The 14,452-nt window shown below is 42.6% G+C and overlaps 1 protein-coding gene across 1 annotated transcript; it reads left to right on the top strand.

Moving 5' to 3' along the window:
• Positions 1-2,646: 2,646 nt before the first annotated feature.
• otud4 (OTU deubiquitinase 4) lies at positions 2,647-14,096 on the top strand. Its single transcript, XM_068713175.1, has 21 exons — positions 2,647-3,169; positions 3,529-3,612; positions 4,621-4,671; positions 4,746-4,792; positions 5,219-5,291; positions 5,572-5,653; positions 6,159-6,321; positions 6,832-6,880; positions 7,006-7,108; positions 7,284-7,348; positions 7,572-7,669; positions 8,000-8,088; positions 8,337-8,499; positions 8,887-9,019; positions 9,361-9,429; positions 9,520-10,183; positions 10,366-11,112; positions 11,712-11,752; positions 11,909-12,560; positions 12,717-12,820; positions 12,918-14,096. The coding sequence occupies exons 1-21, from the start codon at positions 3,026-3,028 to the stop codon at positions 13,377-13,379; spliced, it is 4,083 nt and encodes a 1,360-aa protein (XP_068569276.1). The 5' UTR covers positions 2,647-3,025; the 3' UTR covers positions 13,380-14,096.
• The last annotated feature ends 356 nt before the right edge of the window (positions 14,097-14,452 follow it).

Below are 14,452 nucleotides of genomic sequence, written 5' to 3'. Positions count from 1 at the left end.
GCGAGAAGAATACTAGCAGTAGTACTCACTAGTACTACCATTTAGTACTGTGACGTCGTATAGTCATGTATAAAAACACAGAATCGCTAACGACAGAGAGTGGTTTCAGAGGATGAGTCCTGGATGAAGGTCACACACCACACTCACCCAACGAGTGGGAGGATGAGTGTCAATCGCCATGGGTACTACCCCCCCCCCCCTCCTCTGCTGGTTACCACGGTTACTTAGCATGTTGTAGGGCTCCATGGCGGCAAGCAGGAGGTCTGCATGTCGACCGATCATCAGGCAGCGTGAAAACACACATGCACACCAGATTAAAGTCATTATTAGACTGTTTTAGGTAAAGAGGAGGAGAGGAGGAGAGGAGAGGAGGGAGGAGGAGAGTAGAGGAGGGAGGAGAGGAGAGGAGGAGGGTAGAGGAGAGGAGGAGGAGGGAGGAGAGGAGAGAATAGGAGGTGAGAGGACAGGAGGGTAGAGGAGAGAGGAGAAGAGGGGAGGGGAGAGGAGGGAGGAGAGTAGAGGAGGGAGGAGGAGGAGGAGGGAGGAGAGAATAGGAGGGGAGAGGACAGGAGGGTAGTGGAGAGAGGAGAGGAGGGAGGAGAGAATAGGAGGGTAGAGGGGAGAGGAGAGGAGAGGAGAGAGGAGGGGAGGAGAGGAGAGAAGGGGAGAGGAGAGAGGGAGGAGAGGAGGTTTAAGAAAGAGAATCAGAGAGAAGGAAGTGAAAAGGAGATGAAGAGCAGGTGAAGGAGAGGAGACAATCACTTTCTTTCTTCTGGTCAAAAGGTCGAGGCCTGAAGGACAACAGAGAGAACATTTAATCAGTTAAAGGAACAGTGAGCTGAAGGTTCAATATATTCATATATATATACACATATATATACATATATATGTGTATATATATGTATATAATATATAAATCTCCATATATACTATGTACATGTATAAAAATAAATAAAAAATAATAATTTTTAATAATAATGGTGGAGCTAGATGAAAAGTCAGAGGATCACCAACGTTGGTAAGATTCATCCTCTGGGGAACATGAATGTCTGAACATGAATGTCATGTAAATTCATGGCAATCCAACAACAGCTGTTGAGACATTAAGTGAGGAACTAAATGGTTAGTTAGATGTCTGACGCCCCCTGCTGGTGGAGTCAGAGCAGAGGATGGACATTAGTGTTAGACAACACCCAACAATCTGTCTCTCTGTCTCTCTCTGTCTCCCTCTCTCTCTGTCTCTCTCTCTCTCTCTCTCTTTGTCTCTCTCTCTCTCTCTGTCTCTCTTAGAGCTCTGCAGGACTGGAAATCAATAAGTGTTGTGTGACAGGAAGAGATGGGGAGAGGAGGGGAGGGAGGAGAGGAGGGAGGAAGTAAGGAAAGGGAGGAGAGGAGAGAAGGGAGGGAGGAGAGGAGGGAGGAAGCTCCAAAGAAGGATTGAATAATAATCTAAAGATCCTTGTGAGTTTATTTATATATTTTTTTCTTTTTAATTTGTTTTATTTTGAAATACTGACACAATATATATAAACATCTACTTCAACTAAAACACATAAATAACCTAAATCTAAAAAAATATTATTACATTTATTTTAAAAGTTAAAGTTGGAGTCGGTCCATTATGAATAACTATTTAAAATGTGTTACGTATTTAATCTGATTGAATTAAATACCAAACTACCACATTTCTTTACAATTTATCTTCTTCTGCATCTTTTTTTTAATTTTTTTTACGAGTTGCTATTTCCGGTTCCTCTAACCTCGCGCAGCTTGATGTGATGAAGCCCCTCATCAAGTGGGCGGAGTCCTGCGGTGTTTCCCAGTCTGATCCACCACGTGGAGCTCAGGATTTTCGCGGGATTTTATTTTCCCTCGCACGTGATGTCAGTGTGCGACTTCACCACGCGCACGCACACACACACACACACACACACACACACACACACACACACATACACATACACACACATTAATCCATCAATATGAGTTTCTTTTTAAAAGTCTCTATTCTAATGTTCGTCTATGACGTGATACATGTAGACAAGGCTTTTATTTTGATAGGAAAACGCCGGGGGTCTGGTGTGATTCTGACAGGGAGGGTTTTGTTTTGAAAAAAGTGACAGAAGAACAACCAAAAAACGTAATTTATTTTCTTTATGGAAATTACTTTAGTATAGTAATGGTATTTTATTCTGGAGGTGTTTTTCACAATACATTGTTGTATACATAAATATACTTAAATACAAATTTGAGGTACTTGTACTGTAATTTATTTGTTTCTTCATAATTTTACTCCATTACATTTTGGAAAAAACTATTGTACGATTTTACTTAACTACATGAATTTACAGCTTTAATTTTAGTTTTTGAGGTATTGTTACTTTTAAATAAGTGAGAGATTTGAGCACCTCCTCCACGACTGGTTTGAATATGAATAATTGTAGTTCAAATTAAATTATGAATAATAAAATAATAATATAATATGATCAATAATGATAGCAAATTATATTATTATCATTAATAATAATAATAATAATAATAATAATAATAATAATGTTACTCTACATTAAAATGTTTCCAGTGTTGAATCAACGTGAAAATAAAAGTTACCTGCAGCTTTTTTTTTTTTGTTATTTTATTGCGACTTTTACTTTGTTGAAGAACAGGAAGTGCTATGACGCGCTCCGCCTAAACTTGACGCCGAAGAAGAAGAAGAAAGGGGCGTGTCGCTAGCTGGTTAGCTCGCGTGCTAACTGCGAGCTAAAGTTGACTCGTCCTACTTTCACTTTCACCCAGTCGGGAGCTCCTTCTTCGGGACTTCTTCCTGGAAAACGAAACAAGACGCCGACATCTTTCCCTTCGACCCTCGCTAGATGAAGATGTTTGAATCTAATCGGCGCCGGTATTAAAACTTGTAGCCGGTGACATCTAGAAGATTTAGAGCTTTTAAAAACAACCCGCCACACGCGCAGGTAAGCGTTATTCCACCAGCTAACGCTAGCATCGCTAGCTCCAACGGCTAGCAATGGACGGCGGCGGCGGAAGCGTGAAAAGTACCGAGGAAAAGGGAGCAGAGAAACTAATGGACGACTACCTGAAGTCGCTCGATCTGCATCGGAAGAAGATCGCCAAAGACGGCTCGTGTTTGTTCAGAGCTGTCGCGGAGCAGGTGGAGTGTTACAACTTATAGAAAAGAGCTGGTTTACGACAAACAAATGTGGGCTGGGTCCGGTTGTTGTGCTTCGTGTGAGCTAACAAGTGTGTTGAAATGTTAGCCGAATACAAGCAGCACTAGTAGGGAGGCTGTCAGCAGAGCTCAGGAGATACAAGTAAACATTTATAAACTTTAACACGTTATGACTGTTAAACCAGCAGCTTCTTTTAATGGAGTTCTGCATGGAACACAGATAAAGCAGGGAGGGGCTCAGGTCTTTAAAAAGTCCTCAAACAAATGATATAAATGATACATTTAACACGTCGTGATTGGTATCAACGGTTGTTAACCGTGTTGTGCTTCGTTGTCTACAGGTGCTGCATTGTCAAAGTCTTCACACTAACGTCAGAGCGAAGTGTGTGGAGTTCCTGAAGGAGAACAGAGAGAGTTATGAGGCCGTAAGTTCACTGAAACCTCCTCATGTAGCCGTAAACTACATATAACTATATAAATATCTATAGATAGTTATATCTATAGATATTTATATAGTTATGAGGCTGTGAGTTCACTACTGACACCACAACAACATATTTAGACACTTGAACCTCCTCATATATCAATAAAGTAGATAGAACTATCTATATATAGCTATGAGGCGGTTCAGTACTGATGTATTTATAGTATTTAGACACTAAATCCTCCTCGTATGTCATTACAGTAGTTTATTTAGGATCAGAGGCTTGTTTTGATTCTGTTTAATTGAAGTTTAACTGACGTTTAAATGAAGTTTAAGTGACGTTTAAAAGTAGTTTAACTGACGTTTAAGTGACGTGTAGCTGAGAGGCGACACAGACAGTTTTCCTGTTCATCTGAGGTGGAGAGGGAAGTGAAAGTAAAAGTGTGAGCCTTCTTTAGTTTTATGACGGATATAAAACCACACGGCCTCACTATATCTCCCAGAATGCAGTTCAGCATGTTTCTAGAGCCGGTCTGTGAGCGTCAGTAGATGTGAGAGGGTGAAGGTTATTGATTGATTTTGTCTGGTGTTGTTTTATGTTTTCTTACTGTTAACTCCCACAAAAAGACCAAAACAACAATGTGTTATTTCATCTCTCAATACTTTGACTCTTTCATTTTAAAACAAAAAGTCTAAATCATTTCCTGAAACAGCTGAAAGTTTTAGTTTTTCTCAAACAATAACAATAGGAGGAGAAAAATATACATTTCTTTCTTTCTTTAGTGGTTTCTAGTCTTTTTAAGGTTAACACAAAAACAACTAAACAATTAAAACAGTTTAAAATCACGCAGTAAATCGATGATCTCGTCTGTATTTTGTATAGTTCTCCATCGTTGATAAAAGTAAAAGGTGCTTAAACTGTATTTTTGTGTTTATTTGTCACTGGTGTCTGGTTGACGGTGCATATTGCTTTATTTAAAGTACTACTGACGTGTGTTGTGTGTTTCAGTTCATTGAAGGAGACTTTGAGGATTATCTCTTCAAGCTTCAGGACCCTCAGGTAACACAGAACCAGTAACGCATGAAGCACCTCATGAAGAACATCAAAGTGACGTTAGCGCTCTGTGTTCACAGCAGTGGGTTGGAGAGGTGGAGATCAACGCGCTGGCCGTCATGTACAAGTAAGACTCTTCTTCTGTGGTGGTTTGAAGGGTTTCCACATCAAACAGGAAGTCGACTGAACGTCCGATTTGTTTTACAGAATAAAGTTTGAACGCTTTCTTCTTCTTCTTTTTTTGCCAAATAAAGAAATAAAAGTCATGTGAAGCACAGATTGAAGATGGAGCTTTTATACGATTATTAAATAATAATAAAAAATTCTTTGAATGTGAACATTATTATTTTGATTATTAATTTGTTAAATACGTTTGTCAACATTCCTCAAACTCATTAATACTATGAGTATGTTAGAGCTAAATACAGTAGAACCTCCTCTACTTTACTCCTTTAACCTAACAAAGTGTGTGTGTGTGTGTGTGTGTGTGTGTGTGTGTGTGTGTGTGTGTGTGTGTGTGTGTGTGTGTGTGTTTGTGTTTGTCGTTCTGGAGGAGAGACTTTCTGATCTTCCAGGAACCCGGAAAACCGGCCGTCAACATCACAGACAACAACTTCAAAGACAAGGTGAGGAGAAGAAGACACACTTTAATGTTTCCACCGTCGGTCACTTTATTATTATTATTATTATTATTATTATTAGTATTATTATTATTACTAATGTTATTATGATGTTCTCTTTGAGGAGTTAATTCATAGATGAGAGACGTTTTATATTTCTTTATATTCTGTGGACAAATTAAGAGTTTGGACAATTATAAATCGATCATTTTTAATTTTGAATAAGGTGATTTAGTAAATGAACAGAAACTCTTTAAAGTCTTTATGTTGTGTGTTTGTCTCTCAGGTGCGGTTGTGTTTCCTGAACGGGAATCACTACGACAGCGTTTATCCCATCAGCCACATTAAAGGAGCCGCTCTGTGTCAGTGTGAGTGTTTGACTTCACGTTATAGATATATTTATATTTATATTATATCATATCACTGGATCATAACCAAACGTTTAATATTAATCTGTGATCAGACATCCTGATTTATTTCATTACCTTTTATTTAATTAATTTACATCTGCAAAGTAACTCAATAAATATAGTGGAGATATTATTAGTAATATTTGCTGCTGAGATGTAGTGGAGTAGAAGTATAAAGTTACATGAAATGGAAATACTCTATAAAAATAGTACAAGAACAGAAAGTCTGGAACAAGTCACGACTCATGTACTTATATATTTTATGTACATTTACGTTTACATTTTATATATTTTAATTGTATTGTATCGACTGTCTCACTGAGCTTTCTGTTATTTGTTTTTGCTGCTTTGTCTGTCAAAGCACTTTGTAAACTCTGTTTTTAAAGGTGCTATATAAATAAAGTTTTTATTATTATTATATGTAGTGACAGAGTTTTGTAATTGTTTGTCTCCTCCTCATCAGCCATCTTGTACGAGCTTCTGTACGACCGTGTGTTCCGAGTGGACCGGTCCTCTCTGGGTCTGTGTCAGCGAAGCGGCCGGCCGGCCGACCTGCTGAGTGACGACGCCATGAACGTCTGCTTCAGCAGCGACGACTCGGACCTGGAGGACGGAGAGCCGCTCCGGTACGTTATTGATTAGTTATTGATTAGTTGTTATTGATTAGTTGTTGATTCGTTGTTATTGATTAGCTGTTGATTCGTTGTTGTTGATTAGTAGTTATTGATTCGTTGTTGTTGATTGGTTGTTATTGATTAGTTGTTATTGATTAGCCGTTGATTCGTTGTTGTTGATTAGTCGTTATTGATTAGTGATTGATTAGTTGTTGTTTCATTAGCCGTTGATTCGTTGTTGTTGATTAGTCGTTATTGATTAGTGATTGATTAGTTGTTGATTAGTAGTTATTGATTAGTAGTTATTGATTAGTTGTTGTTGATTGGTTGTTGTTGATTAGTTGTTATTGATTAGTTACTAACAGGTACTAGTGAGCATATACTTTGATCTCAGTCACTTATTCATCAAACATCTGATCGTCTCTCCAGCTGATTTTACATATTTTTTACTTCAGTGAGGTTTTCAGTGTAGTATTAATACTTTTATCTGAATACTCATGATGTTTTTTTTTTATGGTTCAGGGTAGAAAATGGAATGAGCACGATGACGACAAGACACAACAACCAGAGGGTAAAACATTCACACTCACACACACACACACACACACACACACACACACACACACACACACACCTACCTCTACTTCGTCAACCCTATAGTGAATACCCCCCCCCCTCCCTCCCTCCCTCTCTCAGGGTCGTGGCCGTGGCCGTGTCCTCCCTGAGCGGGTGAGGCGTTCACTGAACCCGACTCTGTTCAGAAACGTTGAGTACGACGTCTGGCACAAGTCCAAGAGAGGTGATGATGACAAATTAATCGTCTTTATCGAAACTAAAAGTTAATTAGTCAATAATAAAATGTATCGATTACTATATAAGTTCAATATAATATAGAATATCATTTCAGTAGGATAGATGACAAAGTAAATGTGTAAATCGTTCAGTGTGTAATAACTGGTTTGTTTTTCTTTCAGCTCAACAGAAGATGGATTATTGTATCGCTGCTGGGATGCAGTTCACTGTAGGAGACCGCTGTCAGGTGAGTGGGAGGAGTTCAGGGTCTGTCTCTGTGTGTGTGTGTGTGTGTGTGTGTGTGTGTGTGTGTGTGTGTGTGTGTGTGTGTGTGTGTGTGTGTGTGTGTGTGTGTGTGTGTGTGTGTGTGTATATATATATATATATATATATATACATACATACATACATACATACATACATACATACATACATACATACATACATACATGTGTGTGTGTCACCTGTAGGTTCGTCTCGAGGGGCGGAGCTACAGTGCCTCCATCAAGGAGGTTTCTCCCAACAACGGCCCAGTAACTGTTTATTTAGACGAACTGGCAACCAGGAAGTAAGTCACGCTAACAACACATGTACTGTACTGTACTGTAGTACTCCGACCCTTTACTGCAGTACAAGTACTAAAACCACACTGTGGAAATACTCTGGTACAGCAAAAGTATGTCAGTATAATCAGAGAAATGTACATTGAACATTAACATTACTAATACATTATTATGAACCATATATCATTTATTTAAACTGTTGGAAAGTTTAATTTCTAAGAAAACATGACATTTTAATAATGAAGTAAAAGTATAAAGCGGCATTCAAATAAATGACTCGAGTAAAGTACAAGTACCTCAAATGTGTACTTAAGTGCAGTACTTCCTGTCTGCAGACAGGTTCCTCTGTGGATTCTTCGTCCTCACAACGATGAGAGCAGCTGGAGCACAGTGGTCAGAGACAAGAGACTCAACGGAGGAGGAGGTGAGACACACAAAGAAAGACACATACATTCTCTCTCTCTCTCTCTCTCTCTCTCTCTCTCTCTCTCTCTCTCTCTCTCTCTCTCTCTCTCTGTGTCTCTTTCTCTCTCCCTCGCTCTTTCTTGTCTCTCTCTCTCTCTCTCTCTCTCTCTGTGTCTCTCTCTCCCTCTCTCTCTTTTGTCTCTCTCTCTCTCTCTCTCTCTCTCTCTCTCAAAGTGAACTGACTAATGATCCTTCTTTCCCTCTCAGAGTGGGAGGAGAGGGGTAAAGGAAGAGGCAGAGGGAAGATCATCTCATCGTCATCCTCCGTTTCCCAGGCAACAGCCCCGGGCTCCAGTGGGCGTATGCTGAAGCAGCACTCGTGGCCCCCGCAGGCCACCGTAGAGGAGCAGGGAGGGTCCAAGGTCTCTAGGTCAGTGTGTGTGTGGAGAGGATTTAAGTACATCCACTGCTGGTCCACCAGAGTCTAAAGGAGGGTTCAGAACAGGAAGTGACCATATTTATACTGAGGAGGAGTGATGTAGAGACCTGTCAATCACTGTGTAGCCTCGCCCCTAAATCATCCCCTCTTTATGGTCTGTTTGACTCTAAATGGAGCATAATGTACTAAATGAACATCATGCTGTATTGAAGAAGACTGTAAACTAGAGATTGAGACCATAAACTCATGTTTACAATGTTTACTGAGGGAATAAATCAAGAGAGAAGTAGAGTCATTTTAGACTAGACTTCTATACAACCAGAGGAGTCGCCCCCTGGTGGACACTAGAGAGAATGCAAGTGTTATTTATGTTTTTAGGAAGTCCATGAGCTCGGTGGACCCTCCCTTCGGTCTGACGGAGAAGCAGCGTTCGGCCAGAGTGGAGGAGGAGAGGAGCGTGGCGTTGGTGGAGATTCAGCTCAGAGACGAGAACAGCTTCCCCTCCCTCGGGGTGAGTCCACTTCACCTGAGGACCTACAGGCTCCTCTGTGAAACAGAACCATCATGACTAGAAGAAGAGAGAACTAAAACATGTCTGTGTTGGACTGTTGGAAAGATGAAAACCTGACGATTATGAGTGTTTTTACAGCTTCTGTCTGTGATGAATGGTGTAGTTTTGGCGATTGTTCAAAGAAAAGATGCTTTTAAATCCCGCCGGTGGGTTTTGGGGTTTTATTCCTTTGTCTGTTTAACAAACCCAACAGGAAGTACTTGTTTGTTTTTGTCCTCTCTTAAAACGTATGTTGGATGTTTGTTCGTCTCACGTTTGTTTGTTTCGCTCCTCTGACTCAGGGTGGGGCGCAGAGTGATGGAGGGAGGAGGAAGGGAGGAGACAAGAGACGATCCCAAGGAACCAAGACGGTGAGTTTGTTTCCTTTTATGAGATTTTAGGATTTTACCTTGCAGCCTTTTCTTTCATTGAATATGTTTAATTTATTATTTCTTTTATAGAAAAGTCCAGTTGAAGACGTCGGAGCACCGTCTCCCTCTGCTGGAGAGAGACCCAAATCCTCCACCCCTCCTCTTGCATCCACTGCTGCTGCTACGAGTACTACTCCTAGTACTACTCAGTGTACTACTCCACCCCCCAACCCCTCCCTCCCTTCCGCCAAACCTCCTGCTGCTCCGTCTGCAAACTCCGACTCTAATCACTCAGCTAAATTGAGCGCACAGTGTTGCGCTTTAGCTCCTCCTCTTCCTCCTGCTGCTGCTTTAGCTCCTCCTCTACCTTCTGCTGCTGCCGCTTTAGCTCCTCCTCTTCCCCCTGCTGCCCCCCCGAGCCTCAAACCTACCTCCGTCCCCTCCTCGGCCGCTCTCTTCCTCACCCCTGCTTCCTCCTCCTCGTCTCCTTCCCTCTCGCTTCCTACCAAGTCGTCCGCCTCGCCTCCTCCGTCCTCATCGCTGCTTCCTCCCACTTTCATCGCCCCCATCGCTCCCTCCCCCGCCGCCGCTCAGGGCTTCCTCCCTCCCTCCTCCTGCTCCCTCCCCCGTTCCTCCCCTCCTGTCTCCTCTCTCCCCCATTCCCCCAGTCCACCCTCCTTCTCCTTTTCCTCCTCCTCATCTCTAATCCACCAGGCTGCTCAAGTCTGTGAGGCTCCGCCCCCTTCTGCACAAAGTAAGGAACCTTCTTTATCGGTGTTGAAGTAGTTCATTTTGATCTTTAGGAATATTTAAAAATGTCTTTTTATTTGAAAGATGATCGTAGAGAGATGACGAAGACTAACCACCAGAGCGCTGATGTCTTCATGTCTCGCCTGGTCTCTCCTGGTCTTCATGTCTCCTCTTCTCTCTCTTCAGATCCTCCAAACATCGGAGCTCCTTTGACTACGTCTCAGTCCTTCCAAAACCAGACCTCCTTGTCCCAGATTCACCCTCTGATGCCTCAAAACCAGAGCCAGATCTCAGTGTCCCAGACCAGAACCCAGACCTCATCGAGCCAAGCTGAGAACCAAATCCAGACCGCCATCATCCAGATGCAGAGCGAAGCCCAGCAGCAGCAGCGACCTCAGTCCCTCTCTGAAGCGGCCTCGCTGCCTCAGACCCTCTGGTCCTCCCTCCCTCAGGTCCAGTCTCAGGTCCAGTACCTCCCTCAGTCCCAGTCTGAGGTGGCCCAGGTCCAGGGATCTTTCTACCCCCCCCACACCTCTCAGGGATCAGGTCCCCATCCTCACCTCCAGCCCCCTCACCCCTCCCAAGTCCCCCATCCCTCCCTCTCTCTCTCCACCTCTCACCCCTCTCTCCAGAATCAAACGGAGGCCCCGCCTCACCCTGAGTCCACGGTACACCCGTCTCCTCACCCCCAGCTACAGTCAGCTCCTCCCCCTCCTCACCCCCAGCTACAGTCAGCTCCTCCCCCTCCTCACCTGTCTCCTCACCCCCCCCACCACCAGTCCATCCCAGTAGCCGTCCCCCTGTCCCAGCTGTCCCAGCTGTCCCAGCTCTACCAGGACCCCCTTTACCCCGGGTTCCCTCAGGGGGAGACGGGCGGCGTGGCTCCGACTCCCCCCATCTCCTCCAGCCAATCGGGGGACGACCTGCCGCAAGGTGAGCTGGGAAAAATCAACAAGACTCTGAAACTAATTGATGGAAACTGTTTCAGATTAATTGTTTCACATTTCTGTTTTTTATTATCTTTTTATTAAAGGGTTAGGTTAAGAGGTTTTAAAGTATTTTTTAAAATATATATATATATATATATATATATATATATATATATATATATATATTAAAATATATATATATATATATATATATATATATATTAAAATATATATGTATGTGTATGTATGTATGTATGTATGTATGTGTGTGTGTATATATATATATATATATATATATATATATATATATGTATGTATGTATGTATATATATATGTATGTATATGTATGTATGTATGTATGTATACATGTGTATATATATGTATATGTGTGTATATATATATATATATATATATATATATATGTGTATATATGTATATGTATGTATATATATATATATACACACACACACACACACACACACACACACACACACAGTATATATTTAAATCAGATCAGATTCATTAATATTGTTATTATTATTATTATTATTATAATGATATTTGATGAGATAGTTTAAGTTCTTCATTTGTTTTTCTCTGCAGATCTCAACATCTTGAAGTTTTTCTTCAACTTGGGCATCAAGGTAACAAAAAAAAGTACTAGATGGTAAAACTTCCTTCATGTCTTCTCCTGGTCTTCATGTCTTCTCTTGGTCTTCATGCTGGCTGGACAAAGCATTCTGTCCCACATTGTTTCTTTAAACCACATCTAACTTTGTTTTGCTCTCTCTTCTCTCCAGGCTTACTCCATGCCCATGTGCCCCCCCTACCTCTACCTCCTCCCCCTCCAGCAGGCCCACACCATACAACCCAAGCTCCCCTCCCGCTCCCCCTCCCCCTCCCCCACCCTCCCCCACTACCCCCCCACCAGGCACCAGGAGGCGTACCAGCCACACCCCCAGTACCCGCCGACTTCAGCGTCCATGTACGACCAACAACAAGCCCCGGTCTCTGAGCCCCCCCATCCCAGTGACCCCCACTTCAACCAGGCCGGGTACCCCTTCAGCCAGCCCCAACCCCCCCACAGGATTTCCTCCCCCTCGTTGTCCTGGCAGCACCAGATGCCCCCCCACAGAAACACCAGCTACCAGGTCGGGTATCCCAATGCTAGCTCAACATATCGGGGTACCCCCCCACCCTTGTCTCAGGGCTACCACCCGGGTCAAGGCCAGGGACACCTGGGGTACCCTCAGTACCCCCCCACCTCGATGGGGTACCAGTCTTCATCGGCCCCCCCTGAAGAGCTCCAGGTGAGTCAGGCGTCGATGGAGCAGCGTCAGCCCACCAACGGGGACCCAATCCCCGGCCGAGTCCCTGGTCCTCTGGAGAGTCCCGCTGCTGCTAACGTGGCTAATGCTAACAACAACAGAACAGTGGTGGTTCCTGGTTTTGGTACTTTGACACATTTTATCAGTCCGAATTAAATTGTTGTGAATTTTTAAATAAATGTGTTTTTATGTTTGGTGTAAATTATAAACTGATTGCACAAAGGATTTCTGGGTAATGGAGGCTTTACATTTCAAGCTGTTACCTTTTTGTTGCCACCAGGGGGAGCCAACATGTCTTTCCCATCAGCCCTCAAGAAGGAGCCGGGAGACAGTATGACCAGAGCGGTGCTGCTGGTGGACCCGCCATTCAACAACACACCCATAGTACGCACAACACCCCCAGTTTAATGGTGTATTCAGCACTGTGGTGGTGGTGGTGGTGGTAGTAGTACATTGATACATAATAAATGTCTCTTTTCAGATCAAACTGGTTTCAAAACCTGACGTCAAAGACGTCTCCATGACGACCATGAATCCCAGAAGCTCTCCGTCACCGTATGATGCCATCTCCAAGACGACCGTCTCCGCCGGCAACAACAACCCCTCCCGCGGTTACCGTGGCTACCAGAGACCTCCTCACCATCATCATCATCCTCTCACCAACGCGTACGTCCAGCTGGGCCCCCTGGAGCCCAACCAGGTGGGTTACCTGGAGTCCCTGTCTGTGGGCTGCAGCACGGAGGATGACTGGGATGAGGCGGCGGGATTCAAACCGACCACCTTGAACCACAGGGGGTCCAGGAAGCCCCTCCGCGGAGGGAGAGGAAGAGGAGGCTACGACCCAGTGAGGGGGGGCTACAGGAGGAGGCAGGGAGGAGACGACCTAAACTACATCCAATTTAGCTCCTCCCACAGGGGGAGGGGCCGGGAGAGAGGGTACTAGCTCTCTCAGCCAATGAGAGGAGAGGACACTGGAAGGTGATGTTTTTCTTTTCTCTCTGCTGAGAGTTATGTGATTCATATCACTCTGATGCCTGGATGCTAACTATGACGCTACAACTATTAGCTTAGCATAAAGACTCCAGTCCTTATGCTAAGCTAAGCTAACCATCTTCCAGCTACAGCGTGACGAACACAAGTGGAATCCATCTTCTCCAATATCCAATATTTTCCAATAAAAGTAGAACAATTTCTTTAATAGGACATCAAATTTCAGATTCTCTAGCGTCCCTTGAACGCGTCGCATGTCGCTAAAGCTTTAAACGTATTTCAGCAAAAAGATAAAACAGCACTTCTGTTTGCACTGTGAAGACAAAACTGAGATGTACGATTGTAGAATCTTAATCTGAGAACGGCGTCATGGGACAATAGAAGCCGTGTGGACTTTATATCTTCAGCGTTTGTTTTTTAACGTCTGTCTTGTTGCTGCTGGTTTCCTTTTTATGCATTTGTCTCGATTTCTTCTTCTTCCTCATCGGGTTTATTTTTGGTTCTCTCGTCACGTTTAATCATCTCTAGAGAGACAGTGCCTTACGTTTGATACTTTTATCGTTCTGTTTTTTTCTTTCGAGTTTGGGAAACACTGCTGTACAAAACTAAAGACTGTTGTCTGTGTTGAATTTTTCTATGCGATTGATTAAATAAAACTTTGGTTCAGAAAGTCTGTCTTTTTATATTATTATCACGTTAAAATCAGAGCTCAGCATCATACTATACTATGACTGTTTTTTTACTTTTTTCAACACGCTATACTATGACTGTTTTTTTACTTTTTTCGACATACTATACTATGACTGTTTTTTTACTTCTTTCGACATACTATACTATGATTTTTTACAATCAAAGTAAAGCATATCGAAAAAAGTAAAAAAAAGTCATAGTATAGCATGTCGAAAAAAGTCATAGAATAGCATGTCGAAAAAAGTAAAAAAAACCTCATAGTATGTCGAAAAAAGTAAAAAAACAGTCAAAGTATAGCATGTTGAAAAGAGTGAAATAACAGTCATAGTATAGTAT

This window comes from Cebidichthys violaceus, unplaced genomic scaffold (genome assembly GCF_023349555.1).
Source record: "Cebidichthys violaceus isolate CVI_PGR_0920_01 unplaced genomic scaffold, fCebVio1.0.p SCAF_19, whole genome shotgun sequence".
NCBI lineage: Eukaryota > Metazoa > Chordata > Actinopteri > Perciformes > Stichaeidae > Cebidichthys > Cebidichthys violaceus.
Note: the sequence above shows the minus strand (reverse complement) of the source record. Positions and strands in the feature narration are given on the sequence as shown.